General features: G+C 43.1%; 1 protein-coding gene across 2 annotated transcripts in view; it reads right to left on the reverse strand.

The window, feature by feature from the left end:
* Window positions 1-15000, reverse strand: part of LOC137430317 (dolichyl-diphosphooligosaccharide--protein glycosyltransferase subunit STT3B) — a 90980-nt gene that overhangs the window by 38581 nt on the left and 37399 nt on the right. For both annotated transcript variants that reach the window (XM_068121099.2, XM_068121100.2), the window contains one exon: window positions 10255-10354. In XM_068121099.2, the coding sequence (XP_067977200.2) occupies window positions 10255-10354 (100 nt within the window). The remainder of the gene's footprint in view (window positions 1-10254; window positions 10355-15000) is intronic.

Genomic DNA, 15000 nt, shown 5'->3' on the forward strand with positions numbered 1-15000 from the left:
GAACTTGCTGGGGCGGCCTGGCCTGAGCAAGTTGGCAGTTGTATGGAATCTTCTCCACTTGTAGATGATCTTCCAGACAGTCGAATGATTGATTTCAAATTGTTTGGAGATCTTTTTAAATCCCTTCCCATACTCGTAGGCATCTGTAACCTTCCTTCTAAAGGCATCAGAGAGCTCTTTTGATCTAGGCATGGTGACACCACACACTTCAACAACAAAGAGCAAACCAAACTAAATGTCTGAGGTTTAAATAAGACAGGTTCCTCCAAGATCCTCTCCAACGATGTTATAATCATTTGCACCTGAGCTGGTGCACCTGATTCTAATTTTAGGTATTTGAAGTAGTGATAAATGTAGGGGTGTACTTACTTTTTCCACATGCGAAATTTGCATTTATGTTTATTTAAATTATACAATGGACTACAAAATGTAAATGTTTCATGATATTTGTTATATTATATCACCTTTATCTCTCAATATTGTTGAAATGAAGATCAAATAGCTGTATGTTGAAATATGTTGAAAAAGTCAAAACTTTACATGGGGTGTACTTACTTTTTCACATGACTATATATATATATAATTATATATATATATATATATATATATATATATATATATATATATATATATATATATATATATATATATATATATATATATATATATATATATATATATATATATGTCGAGATCATGCCTTTTATTGTGCCTTATGTAATTGTGGTTTGCATTTAATAATGGTTGCTTTGTGAAAAGGATTAAGCTTACTATGTTCCCTCTTGCTTTTTAACTATGCTATATTTTCCAACTGTGCCAAAAAATGTAGAAAGATAGTGAAACCGCTTGCTCCGTTAGACCCCCTAGTGAAAACGCGTCTGTCTGTCCTTGACCAAAAGCCAACATGGAAGATAAGTTTTGAGAATGTCACGGTGCTCTTTCTCCCTCCCGCATCTTGCCCTTTGCTCATGCCAAAGAAGATAGGACAAGGGTGGGGGTACTGGTCAACGTTTCCCCCATTGTGTATTATACTGCTGAAACTTGCCAAAATTAGCGGAGATTTTTATCACACTCTGCAAGTATATAAGGAAGTTCTTTCTGTAAGGAACTCAGGAGTGTATGTGGCCATGCTGTTCAATTGTGAATGGTATGACTCTTACACCCTCCACAGCGCTGTGATATTGGTTCATCATTAAATCTTGTTATCTCTTGAACTCAAGGTGTGGAACATGGTTCTATTCTCGTCATTTTGGTGTCAGAAGTGGGATCCGACTGAGCGATATTTGGGAGGCAGACCCTGTGGGGACTCAGCGGAGAGGCTGGCCAGCACTGATTCGATTAACGTGAGTTTTCATACTGAGGGGTCTTTCCAAATTGAGCTCCGTTCACTCACTCAGGCTGTCTGTCTTCCATTTCGTCGTTCCGTGCTTGGATCACGAACAAATTTAAATCTGGTGTGTAAGTACAGGCCTATTTGGCTCGGGTAACAAGTTGTCTATTGATGAACCAAGAAATGGGGGTCAGTTAGCAAAAGGGGGGACTTCTTGGTAAAGCCAAGAACTTCCCAGGCAGGGCAGTCTAGAGACAAGATGGAGTTGATGGGGTTGATAGTAACCAGAGAAAGTATTGGCTGCGGACTAACGGAGGGGACCCAAGGAGGATGGCCAGGATAAGTGTTAAGCTAAGTTAAGAAGGGAGAACCCCTTTAGGAAAGCCCTGGCATGGGTGATAAGTTAGACAAGTTAGAAGCGCTATACAAGCATTGATCGTGAGTTAGCGCCGCGGGAGGACCGGATTAGGGAAATATCGGCGCGGTAAACTAAAAGGCAGGATTTTTCGGTGGATGGCCTCGGGGCGCTTCCTTGCGCCTTGTACGCATCACGAGCTGCTTCTTGCAAATGGGGGTCGTGCTGCCGTGCGCTGGGAGCGACCGCCTGGGCGCATGGACGGGAAAATGTTCCGTGCACGTTAATTAAATATCTTAAGGGAGATTAAGGTATGTCGGAGTAATACTCAATCTGAAGTAAAAACTAGGATGATTTGAGTTCTGGAGACGGAGTGCGTGTATTCGACGCATTCGGGTGGCCGAGTCAGGCGAATAAAGGATTAAAATGAGCCAGGTAAGATGCGGCTGGTTGCACCTTTATAAGGATATGGAAGAATAAGGATAAGAATGGGTAATAGATATTGGTGTTAAGAATACTCCGGCGTGAGTACTGTGATAAGAGAAGGGTATTACAGATCGGGGGGCGGCCCGATCTTCGACCCGCTGGAGGGACTAGCCCAAGGAAGGTAGGACGATGAGTATTTTAAGTTAAGCTACGCACTGGATGTGTGTATCTGATAAACCCCCCCCCCCCCCCCCCCTCAAGGCCTTCTTTGTCCTGTCTCAGGATTTAAGGCATGCACATCCGGTGCAGTTTTTACCCAAAGGAAGGAGTTCTGACAATATGCTATAGGTAGGTCAAGTATTAGCTCTTTCTGGACAAGAGATGAGGTTAGATCTGGAGAAATAAAACAGAGAGGATTATAATGTACGAGGTGTGTGGAATCCAGCTGTGAACACGCGAGCCGAGACATGCAGGCAGGTTACCGGGGCAACGGAGTAGCTGCCTCGCGGGGAACAGCGAGGTGGGACAGAATCGAGACAGGAATGCGGACCATGCTGTGCACAAGCAGGGGACGCATTCGTGTGTGTGAACAATGCGAGTGATGAGGTAGCTTGAAGTGATGTGTTGGAGTGAGCACATGTATGTTGTGTGCTGAGTGGAAGCGGTGCTGCATTGTCGAGCATGCTTCCAAGGAAGACTTTGGGATGCTAGAGTTGGAAGCGTTTTGTTTTGTATCTCAAGGGAGATATTGGTTATTTCTTATATGTGGAAATAGGAAATGTTTATGTGATTTTTGGAGAAGGATAAATTAAACTGGAATCAGAAAAGCGCAGGTACCAGATAGGAGAAAGGCAGGAGAAGTGCTGAGACTTCAAGAGCAGAGGAAGAAGCAGATAAAGCACAGGAAGAAAGAAATCCAGGTAGAAACCAAGGGATGGATAGGCTCACATCACAGCAAGGGGCCAGGTAAGTTCACAGGTAGGTAGGATTGGAGTGTGCATGAGTGTGCATGAATTTATACTGTATTGTATGGAAAATGAAGGGTCAGTCACATGGTATGTGTGTATAAGGGAATGAATGATCTGTCATAGCAGCGTGAATTTGTGTTTATTGTGTGTGTGTCATTGATGTGTGTCATTGATTGACAAGGGGTTCCCCAAATTGCCTGCAGGCGTTGGGCAATCCGGATGAGTACTTTGGAATGACATTATTTATATGTTGTGAAGGTGAAAAATTAATTGAGTACATTTAGGAAGAAATAAAAGGTATCAGTTTAGATTTTGAGATGCCATGTGGGACTCAGTCTGCTGGGGAAAATTGGCAGGGAATAATGAGTATGTTATGGAGAGCATGTGTAGACAGGGCTTTAAAACAAGTGTTCAATTACATCCCCACATTAACGGCTCTCCAGATGTAGCAAGGGAGAATGGGAGTAAAAGTCAAAAATGATAGGCTGTCAACCGACTGGGTGTTTATTCAACGGCATGGCCGGGGCTTGTATTTGGCCGACTTGGGATGGCAGAATGCGTTGAATGAAGGCAAGAATGACATGTGATGCTGGCGTGAGTCCAATCGGAAGGATGGATGGTTATGGTTTCACCCGGTCTGTTTATCTGTCTGTCTGTCCGGACACGGAGCTCTTGGGGAGAGCCAGGATGGGTTGGGGTGACCAAGATGAATGTGGACAATATATTAATTGTTTGCCATTGTGAAAATTTGCCCTCGATTTGGGACGAAGACATATGGCATTTGCTGTCCGGCTCATTGATACTCCTATGTGATGCGGGGTATGTGTGTGGTGATGGTGTCTGGGGCCTCGGGGTTTGCCCCTGCCTATTTGCCGGTCCGTCTTGGCTGTCTGTTACATTTGACCCTCAGAAAAGGTTTCGTGAAAGGGGTTACACTTGATGGGCCAACTTATGGACAGGAACATGGAATTTGTACAGAATGCAGGCGATAACCCACCTGTGTCTATCTCTGTGTGTGTGTGTCCGTATTTGTCTGGCTTTCTGGCTGTCCATGGAGTCATGTCTTTGAACACTGATTTTGAGGGAGTTGCGGGTGTGCCATGGAGTTCAGGTGCACCTGCGGTGGTTGGAAGGTGATGGTGGATCGGGTGCGAGGATGCACGCTTGGATTAAAACATGTATTTAATTATCTGAGGATGTGTGCCGAGGTGCAGTGTGGATCAATTAAGGGAGAGGGCACTTCGACTTTGTACATCCGTGGACTTTGCCATGCGTGTGAAAGCGCAAGTCGATGATAATAATGTCTTGTCCAGCACAATATTTTCGCAACTATGGAATGTGCTCGAATTCCATGTTGGTGCAATGCGAGTGTGATTCCCGCCATGCATGCCGCGAGAGATACATTGTTTGTAATGGGACTGTGGCGAAAGGTTGGATAGCAATGTGTAGAATATAAGATGCGTCGGTACATTTGTGTTGATCGATGCGCCGAAAAAGAAGTTGGAGGCGCGTGATGGAGTTGCAGGTGCGGACCAAAGCGGTGTCCGCGGTGTCTACTGGGGGTCGAATGTCACTCCCTCAGTGTCTGCAGACTTGTCGTTCGGCAGCGTCGAAAGACAGGTTCGATTGTCGGTCTGTCTGCTTGATTTTCGGGTCTCACTCTGAGTATATGGTATATACTCTGAGTATATGGTCGTTTTCTGTTTTGTGCTTTAATGGTGGTTGATTTGACTTCCCTGAAAGGGGGACAATAAATATTTGGTGTTAGCTGTTGTCATTTCGGATGTTTGCAGTTGTAATGAGGAGCCAGTCTGTCTGTCCGACTGGGTGTGTCTGACTGCGTCTGCAGATATGGATCAAGGAGGAGCAGTGTCTGCGGTGTCTGTTATGGTGTCGAATGTCATTCACTGTGTCTGCTGACATGTCGTGTGACTATGGTGACTATGATGGTGTGTCCTGGCGGGAAGAATCGTGGCAGCCTACAGATTTGAATGGAATGGCCTCTGTGAGACCATCCTGTTAGTACGTTGGGGGTTCGTCTGTCTGTCTGTCTGTGAATGGAAACTCAGAAAATTGAACTGGACTTCGACAGAAGGCAGGTGGGTGGTCACCTGCTGTGAATTGTGGTGGAACATTTGTGATGTCCCCTAATACGAGGGGACGAATTGGTTTGTAAATGTGTTGTGCAGGTACTTTCTCTGTAGGTAGCCAAATTCTACCTGGGGTAAGTCAAGGTGGAGGGGAGTTGTCTCTGATGCCTTGCTCCACGGGGCAGTACTATTGTTGTCAAGTCTCATGTAATCTTGGTTAACGTATATCTACGGACAAGAGCTGCACTTTATTTTAGTAAGTGACTGGGAAAGTTTGTTTTAAAAAGTGCCAGTGGAGTTGTTTAGAGTTATGGAGGTCACAGCTCGCTGGAACCTCTGTTTATGTTTGGCTGACTTACACTGGCTAGTGTATGGGAAAAAGGGGGACTGAAAATGCTTTGAATTTGCAGCCTGGCGGACAAGAGCTGTGTTTGGGAAGGTTAGAATCCAGCATTTTGCAGCCCTGAGCAGAGGGGATTGCCCATTGGGCATGTTTAGGATTTAACAGAGTGGTGGAGGTCTGTGGAAATATGAATCCAATGTTTGATGTATACTGGTCGGTGTGCTCTGAGTTCGAAGGAAGATGATGCGATTATTTCAGATTTATCATAGTTAAGTTTGAGAAAGTTGATTTGAAGCCAGGATTTATTTCAGTGATGCAGTCCGTCAGGATAGAGTTGAGCAGTGGATTTGTGTCTGTCAGAGGTAAGATTTGAACCAAGAAAGGGCGGTGCCGGTAATGTTAAAGGTGCGATTCCAGGGAGGGCTATTCGGGTACTTTGAAGTGATTTACATCGGAATGCATCTCATGGAGGACTCCCGCTGTTCAAGGAAGGAAAGGTGTGAAATAGTGACGTCATCCTCGCTGGAAATGTGGTTGGGAATGGCAGGATTGACGCGAGAGTCACAGTGGGTGAAAAAATTGACCAACATGAGAATTAGGTCTATTTAAATAAATAGATCAGGTTATTTTCTTTTTATTATTTGTTTATTGGGCAGCTATTGGGCCAGAGGCTAAAACAGGTGTCTGCAACAGGTGCATGGGATGCTAAGAGAGGTATTAGAGGACATTGGATTAACTTTAAATTGAAATGAAAATTGAAAAGGTGGATTAGGAAAATGAGTTTGTTCAAATAATCGTGGCATCTGTGGGATGCAACAATTTTGTGCCAGAATAGTGTATGGGGAACCGTCGTCTGGGAAGCGTCGTTAAATGGCAGTAGGTTTAAACAGGTATTGAAAGGGTTCGTGCAATGTCATTTTGGGGACCACTCGACACAAGAGTGGTAGAGAGCTGAAGTGAATTCTGCCAATATGGTGCAATAGGGTGACAACTGAGTTTTGTTTGGAAAACTATTTGTTTGCAATCTTGGTTCGTACATAAGCTGGCAAAGAGATTATGCCAGTCTGAGGGAGTTTGTGTCCTTTGGATGGGAGCTGGAGCCTTGTAGGGTTGGGGCTTGTGGCTCGCCATTGTCTGTCTGCCAGTTATGGTGGGCAGAGGGAAGAGGGGTGATACTGCTCTGGCCTCTTGCTTGGCAGAATTGAGTATTGCTGGTTTTACCCCTGTTCAAAATTGAGCTCTCGAGAGCTGATTAACATTAGGATGCATCTCTCGATGGACCCCAGGCTGGTCCGAGGTGTGAAATATGGTGACGTTGTCTTGTGGACACTTTGTGAGTGGCTAGACACGCGCCTGAAAGGGGAAATTGTATTCATAACTCATGTAGGTTGTGTCTGAAGGAAAGGTTTGGGAGGAAGTGTGAAGAAGGTCGTGGAAAGTGCAAAGATGATTGGATTGGAAAGTCGACTCAGATGGATTATTTGTCAATGACAGGTGACTTTGTTAGGAATTGTTGAGGAAGTAGAGGAAAAGGTTGTAAAATGTTAATGGAAAAGACAGGAAATAAAGGAAAGTGGTTAGTTATGGACTGTTGTTTTTGAGATAAGAAGGTGATACAAGGGGTTGGCTTGCACTGGGGGGACCAATGAATGTAAAGTTTAAAAACGTTGTGTTAGATTGCTACATGCAGAATGACCCCAATCGAGGAGGTGATTGGGGGCTGGTGAAGATTGGATCACGGCTCTGCAGACCAGGTGAACAAACTCCACCAGGTATGTGGGAATCACATCAATTGAATTATTGCTCAAAGGGAGGTGATAGAGCAAAATGAAGAAAATTGTCATGGGGACCGCAAGGCTAACCCCCGCTCTTGCAGGGAAATGGCTTTGGGAGGCTAGTTGTTGTTGTTTTGGTAGACTCTAGGTTCTAAAACCTAAGGCAAAATGCACAGGAGGGTAAAGTTGGTGATTGCGGATGGAGATTAGCTAGAGAACTTGGAGACGATTTCGTTATTTTTCAGATAATTTTTCCAGTGGGTTTATACTGGTGTGAAATTCGCATATCTAGGAAAGAAGGGAAAAAAATGTCCAGGTATTGATAGGATAACAGTGAAATTTTGAAGGGGAGAATACCGATTATTTCCATTGACCGATTATGGTTGGGGGGGAAATGGTTGGTAAATCATGTATTATTAGATGTAGGGAAGATGATTAAAAGGAAGGTATTTTCGGAAATTGGTGAAAGTAAATATGGCATTTGAATTTCCAGACACGACACAGGAAATGCGGCTATGAATAAGCCAACCATCTGAGAGATAAGGTAACTAAATGCCAATTGGTGGGACGGGGGGCTAGGAATTTGATCATGGTGTGTGTAAGAAAGTATTTTTCAGGATGGACGATGAAGAAACCGCCGTCGGAAGACCATGATCTTGACCACAGAGGCCGTCGACCTGAATGGGTCCTACAACAAGGCAGATGTGACCGGCGCGTCAGAAGATTGTATTGATTTTTGTGATGACTGTGATACTTGTGTTGAAAATCCCTTGTGGGAACTGGCTGATGCCTGTATTGATGTTTGTGATGGCTGTGATACTTGTGTGGTAAACCCCTTGCGTGTACTGGCTAACGCCTCTTATGTATTACAAGCTCACAGCTGTACACCCCCTTCCGACCCAACTATGGATCTGATTGCGACGCTGGGTCTGGCAGTCGAGGGACCCGACATGGATATCCTAGACCCGCAAGCCGACCAGGCGTCCATGGGAGACTTTGACATAAAGGAAGTCCCTCTCTTTGCTTCAAATGTTTCGGATCTCTTTGCTTCAAGTGATTCGGATTTTAACGCTCTGTACCCTGACCAGGAACATGAGACACAAGATACTGACAACATTATGTATTCCCCAGAACAGCAGCACATGAGAGATCTCATGGGCATGATCGTTGATTAACTTCGAAGATCTGCAAGGACCGCATCTGCAAAGGGTGGGGGGAGCAAGTTCCGCAGGGGAGGTTGTTGGCCCCCTGGCGGGGCAGAACCTCATCTGGACCAGACGCCTTCGTTGTGGATCCGAAACGTTAATGGACTTTCATGTTCTGAGCCTTCATGTTCCAAACACGCACAACATGACACACCTTTCAAACATGCATGCAAGGTACTTTATGTGCGTGGCATGCCCTTGGAGGACACACATACAACACTCAATAAAGCCCGATGTGGCCACATATAACACTATACTCTTTTGCTTTGCAAATAAAGCCGATGTGGCCTGGTCTCTGTGATACGTAGTCTCGTAGAGACCAAATGGGGGAATGTCGAGATCATGCCTTTTATTGTGCCTTATGCAATTGTGGTTTGCATTTAATAATGGTTGCTTTGTGAAAAGGATTAAGCTTACTATGTTCCCTCTTGCTTTTTAACTATGCTATATTTTCCAACTGTGCCAAAAAATGTAGAAAGATAGTGAAACCGCTTGCTCCGTTAGACCCCCTAGTGAAAACGCGTCTGTCTGTCCTTGACCAAAAGCCAACATGGAAGATAAGTTTTGAGAATGTCACGGTGCTCTTTCTCCCTCCCGCATCTTGCCCTTTGCTCATGCCAAAGAAGATAGGACAAGGGTGGGGGTACTGGTCAACGTTTCCCCCATTGTGTATTATACTGCTGAAACTTGCCAAAATTAGCAGAGATTTTTATCACACTCTGCAAGTATATAAGGAAGTTCTTTCTGTAAGGAACTCAGGAGTGTATGTGGCCATGCTGTTCAATTGTGAATGGTATGACTCTTACACCCTCCACAGCGCTGTGATATTGGTTCATCATTAAATCTTGTTATCTCTTGAACTCAAGGTGTGGAACATGGTTCTATTCTCGTCATATATATATATATATATATATATAATTTTATTTTATAAACGCACATTGGGTGACATTTCCATATGCAAAATTATTTGTGTTCAACAAATTTACCTCAAATAATCAAAGAATTTCCCCCTCAATATATTCTGATGATTTCTTGATGTCAGGATAGCGTATGTCCACTCATGTTTGAGCTGTCTAGCCTGGTATCAAAACCTGACCCAGCTACAAACTGGCTTCAACAGTGTTTTTTGCGGAGAATATAGGAGAGCCGTCTCCGGTACCATGAAAAATTCACAAATTCCATCCCTGACTCGCTGTTGGAAAGACAATGGCAAACGACTCACCATAACCCTTGCCAAGAGATTGCTTTGGAAGCACCAAGGCTCTGGAAAGGTCATGGGACACTGGCAATGCTGATTCATCTCCAGCACAGTTGTCTTTATATATATATATATATTTTAGTTTACTCCAAAATAGTTTGAATCATAAAATAGAGCAATGTTCTTGTCATACAATAATGTTTACAAACTTTCCATATGGTCAAAAATCTAACCCCTTCATTTAAGAAGATAGCTTTGGGTCAGTCCCCTCCCAATCGTCAATTTCACCGTTATAGGCGCGAGTGAAGGTTTGACCTCCTAGCATCATTATGACCCTTGCTCCTCTCATCACAGCAGCAACCCCAAGAGGTTCTACAAATGGTGAGCACCGAATGGAAGATTTTATTGGGACCACAAATAAATAAATAAATAAATAAATAAATAAATTAAAAGGTTTTTTTTTTCTTCCCATCTACTGGGCAGACACGAAACACCAACATATCCACTTGTGAGCCGATTGACGTTTTCAACCTGCTTGCGCTCATTACACCAAAAAGTACACACCAATGTGGACATGTGAGCTGAACCTCTGACACACGAGCAGCACGAACACGTGCAGTGGAATGAGGTTGATGATAAACACGTAACCACCCCAAGCTGAAACCTGGTGGTCACAACAAGAAAATGCAAAATCATGAGCATCGCAAATGATCCCCGCAATTGCAGAATGTTATCATTTTCGTTTCACAAAACCCACACATTGCCTTATGATCACTTAAGTAACAACAATACTCCATGAAAAAAAAAATACGAAGTCATCAATCAATGCGTGCGACTTTACTTACAGAACGTTCCTGGTTGCGTTTCTCCGAGCTGTCAGCATGAATATTTCAAGTGCAAAACATTCCACAAACCAGGTGCATCATTCACACCGACACCACTTTCTGCCCTGACCAATTGTTATACTTGGTAAGCTCTCAAAGGCAAGGTATGTGAAAGGAAACTTTAAGAGAAGCAAAATGTCTCATAAGATATATAGTCATGGATAAATTATATTTTTGTATACAAAGTCGAGGCTCGTGTAAGAGCTAAATTAATTAATTCTTTTTTTATTAAGAACGAATTAAAATGATTCATTAAATTAAAAATATTAAATTATATTAAAAATTACTTAAAATTAAATAATTATTAATTTAAAATTAATTAATTTAAATTAAGCTAATACACCCACCATTTTCTCAATAAATTAACGCCTAACCTCCCAACTACATATCCCACCACAGCTTTACTGCGCCTTTCAACATTTTCCTCCCTCTGAGGGCATTTGGCTAACAAAAATAAAAACAACAAATGCATTCAGCACATATGGTCAAATTGGCTATTGGCCACAAATACATGCAATCTGCCTTCCATGTTATTATCCCACTTGGAAGGGTCGACAAAAGTTCATGCCAAAGCACCATGAAGTCATTAATGTGAGTGACAATGAAGGCCAGAAGGAAACATACAGTTTTGGCAACAATTTGCTAATGGAGCACGAGGAAAATCTCTCAACAATCCAGGCTTGTCAATTAATCGGGTCATCCCAAAATATGAGTTCATTTTACAAGGAGCTTCAACGCAGGAGCAGGCCATTTTCCAATCAAAGATTGGAATGATTTCCAATCAAAGCCTGGGCTAGTATTGCCAATTTATGTTTGTTTGTCGGTGCTTTTTCCTTTTAAATACTGAGCGTCAAGCAAGCAGCACATACCATTTTTTAAGTCTTTGACTAGGCCAGGGCTCGAACCGCCGATCTCCAAGACTCGGAGCGGAGGCTCTAACCATTACACCACAAAGTCTGGTTAAAAGGTATTAAAAAAAAAAAAACTAATGAGGTACTGCATGTACATCAAAATAAGATTTAACGCCATTAAAGCACATAGCTCACTTGGTATCAATAAAATGCATTTGTTATTCGATAGCAAAGAGACACAATCGTGCAAGTGCCAGGTTTCAGGTTCCAAAATGGGTTTGAAGCAAAACAATAATGCAAGAAGCAAAATTGGGGACAAGCCAAGAATGAGAGCAGTGCTTTTTACGCCACCAATTTCCCACATGCGAATAAGAATAGGACATCGTCACATCTCGACTACAATTTCAAGTTATCGTGCCTCCTTTTCAAAAGTCCGATGGGATGGTGCGGAGGGAGCGCACTCTCCTTTGAGCCACCCAGTCTGGGTTCGATTCCCGATACGTCTATAAACTGTCAGATTGGTGATTGACAAGCATGATGGTGGGTCAGAAAGTCTCATACCTCGGTTGGACGTTAATCTGGATGTCCCATCTGCCAGCTTTACCTAGTGGATGTTTCACAAAGAGCAGGCGAGCTATTGGCAGCAGTCTGGCCAAGTTTCAAATTCCTGGCCCAAACAGTTCCATTCGAATGTCAGGCCTGGCTAACTGTTTCATGAAAAGACGTGAGCCAAACTTCCCCCACAAGAAGCTGGGATTAATGACATAAATAACTAATATTACAAGAAACTGGGATTAATAACTCATTCAACAGGCAGGGGGAGGCACCCATGTGTGTGTCGTCCTTCAGATTGAGGTTAAATTGGGCATCCCTTTTGCTAGAATCAATTGGGGAATGTTAAAGATCCCACAATTTGCTTTGTGAAGAGTAGGAGAGGAGTTAAAGCGAGCACCCTGGCTAAATTTCAAATTCCTGCCTTCTTCATTCGAATGACAGACATGGCGAGATGGTTCTTGAAAGACTTCAGCCAAAAACGTTCCGCATCCGAGCTCATAAGGTGGAAATCATTGGGGCCATTAAAGTAGTAGTGGGAGTCGTAGTAATGTATCATTGCCTCTGCCACTGAAGGTGGAGAAGGATAGGTTGTCACCCCTCTGTTTGTCTGTCTATCTGTGAGCAGGATATCTTAAAAAGTAATGGATGGATTCAGATTAAACTTAGTGGAGAGGTAAGAACAAATAGTTTACATTTTGGTGAAGATCTGGATGCGAATACTAGAAGTGATTAAAGTGAAGTAAAGCGATTCCTCACAATTGAGAGATATGGCAAAAAATTATATTAGCACAACATTTCAAAAAGTTGTGGACGGTTTATAACAAAACATTGTGGATGAGTTGGGTGGGTGAAAATAACCTGGGTCCTCTCACCCCATTCCGTCCCCCATCCCTCAAACCCAGTATTTCAAGCACCCAACACTTTTCACTTCCTGCATCTGTGCCTGACCTACTTACATTATTTAACCACAAAAGCATTCTTTATGAAGAGCAGTTGCTCTCAACAGGGAGTCACTTTGATCTCTCATATTTAGAATTGTCCTTTCACATGATAGAAGATGAAATCCTTGGAAAAATAAATAAATAGAAACATCTGAGGTAATGCAGCAAAACATACGTGCATCTTCTTCACCAAAGGGAAACGAATCTAGTTCACCAAGGCGAAACCAAATTCACATTTCAAAAATTGAAAACAAGTAGATTTCATCCTCACCAAATTTTCCATTTTAGATCCTTATGATGAAAAATATAAAATGCACCAATTAGGTTGTGTATGGTACGTTTGCCGCATTCCTAAGCAATTTAAGTGGAAGAAGTCATCTCCAGAAATCATTGGTCCACGATCGGCTGAGCAAGGCATGCTTAAAAAGTGTTTCACAGCAAATCATGCACACACTAAAGTAATAAACACGATCAGCATCGGCTATCAGTCTCCACAGAATTTAATGGGAAACTCAGCAAAGTTCCATCTGCTCTTAATGGTGCATTTTTCATGCACCCCAGGGTGCAAAACAAAAGTTTGAATCACATGTAGTAATTTTCGGTATGGTTTCCCGCAAAGCAATTAATGAGCAAATATTCACACAAGAAAATTGAGGGCATTTATGTTTGCAATCTTCCAATAATATGCAAGGATCGGATGAAATTCCACTTCCCTTTTTAATTGTCAGCATAGCTTAGTTCTTAAAAGGCAAAACTCAGACCATGCTCATTAACCTTCAACTCCAGATATATTTTTTATAAAAACTGCAAAAACCCTCCCAACCAAAAGGAAGATTAAATTTGAGAGTTTCCTAGCCTGCAAAGCAATGTGATGTTCTCAACGTACACAACCTAACCTTACTCCTTACAAAAAACGCGAAGGGATCTTTAACGGCCACTAATGCCAGCAGCCCGGACACCAGTTTAAGGTCCATCCGAGAGACGGCACAGCCATTGATGAATCACCCTGCCTGTAAAGCACCGGGATGACAGTTTATAGCCGGGTCTAGATTTCAACCCTGGCTAGACAGCTTGGAGGAGTGTGTGCATACCACCAGGCATGGTGGTATGCATGATTCATCATTCCAAAGAACGCGTTTCCACTGCTCCAGAGTCCAACGGCGGCGAGCTTTACACCACTCCAGCTGACGCTTGGCATTGCGCATGGTGATGTTAGGCTTGTATGTGGCTGATCGGCCATGGAAACCCATTTCATGAAGCTTCCGACAAACAGTTGTTGTGCTGACATTCAGAGGCAGTTTGGAACTCGGTAGAGAGTGTTGCAACTGAGGACAGATGATTTTTACGTGCTACGTGCTACGTGCTTCAGCACTCGGCAGTCCCGTTCTGTGAGCTTGTGTGGCCTACCACTTCGCTGCTGAGCTGTTGTTGCTCCAAGACGTTTCCATTGCACAACAACAGCACTTACAGTTTACCGGGGCGGCTCTAGCAGGGCAGAAATTCGATGAACTAACTTGTTGGAAAGGTGGCATCCTATGACGGTGCCACGTTGAAAGTCACTGAGCTCTTCAGTAGTGTCAAAGTGGAATAATGTTTTTTGGAAATTTTTACAAAATAATTAATTACAAAATAATTAAAAATGAAACACAGAGATGACCAATTTACACAAGTATTCCATCTCCTGAGGCAATACTTCGAAGTAGCGTCTTTGGCAGTGATTACAGCTTTGAGTCTTCTTGGGTAGGTCTGTATGAACTTTGGACATCTGGATTTGGGGAGTTTTTCCATTTGTCCTTGCATATTTGCCCAAGCTCTGTCCAGTTCAATGGGAAGTGTCGGTGAAGAGCAATCTTGAAGTCTTTCCAAAATGCTCAATGGGATTCAAGTCTGGGCTTTGGATGGGCCAGTCAAGGACTTTCATGTTCTTGTTCTGAAGCCATTCCAGTGTTGCTTTGGCTGTTTGCTTGGGGTTATTGTCCTGTTGGAACATAAATCTTTGCTGCAGTCTAAAGTATTTTGCAGTCTGAAGCAGGTTATCTTTGAAGATTTGCCTGTATTTGGCTCCATTCATTATTCCCT

Source organism: Myxine glutinosa, chromosome 6, assembly GCF_964187855.1.
Source record: "Myxine glutinosa chromosome 6, kmMyxGlut1.1, whole genome shotgun sequence".
Taxonomy (NCBI): Eukaryota; Metazoa; Chordata; class Myxini; order Myxiniformes; family Myxinidae; genus Myxine; species Myxine glutinosa.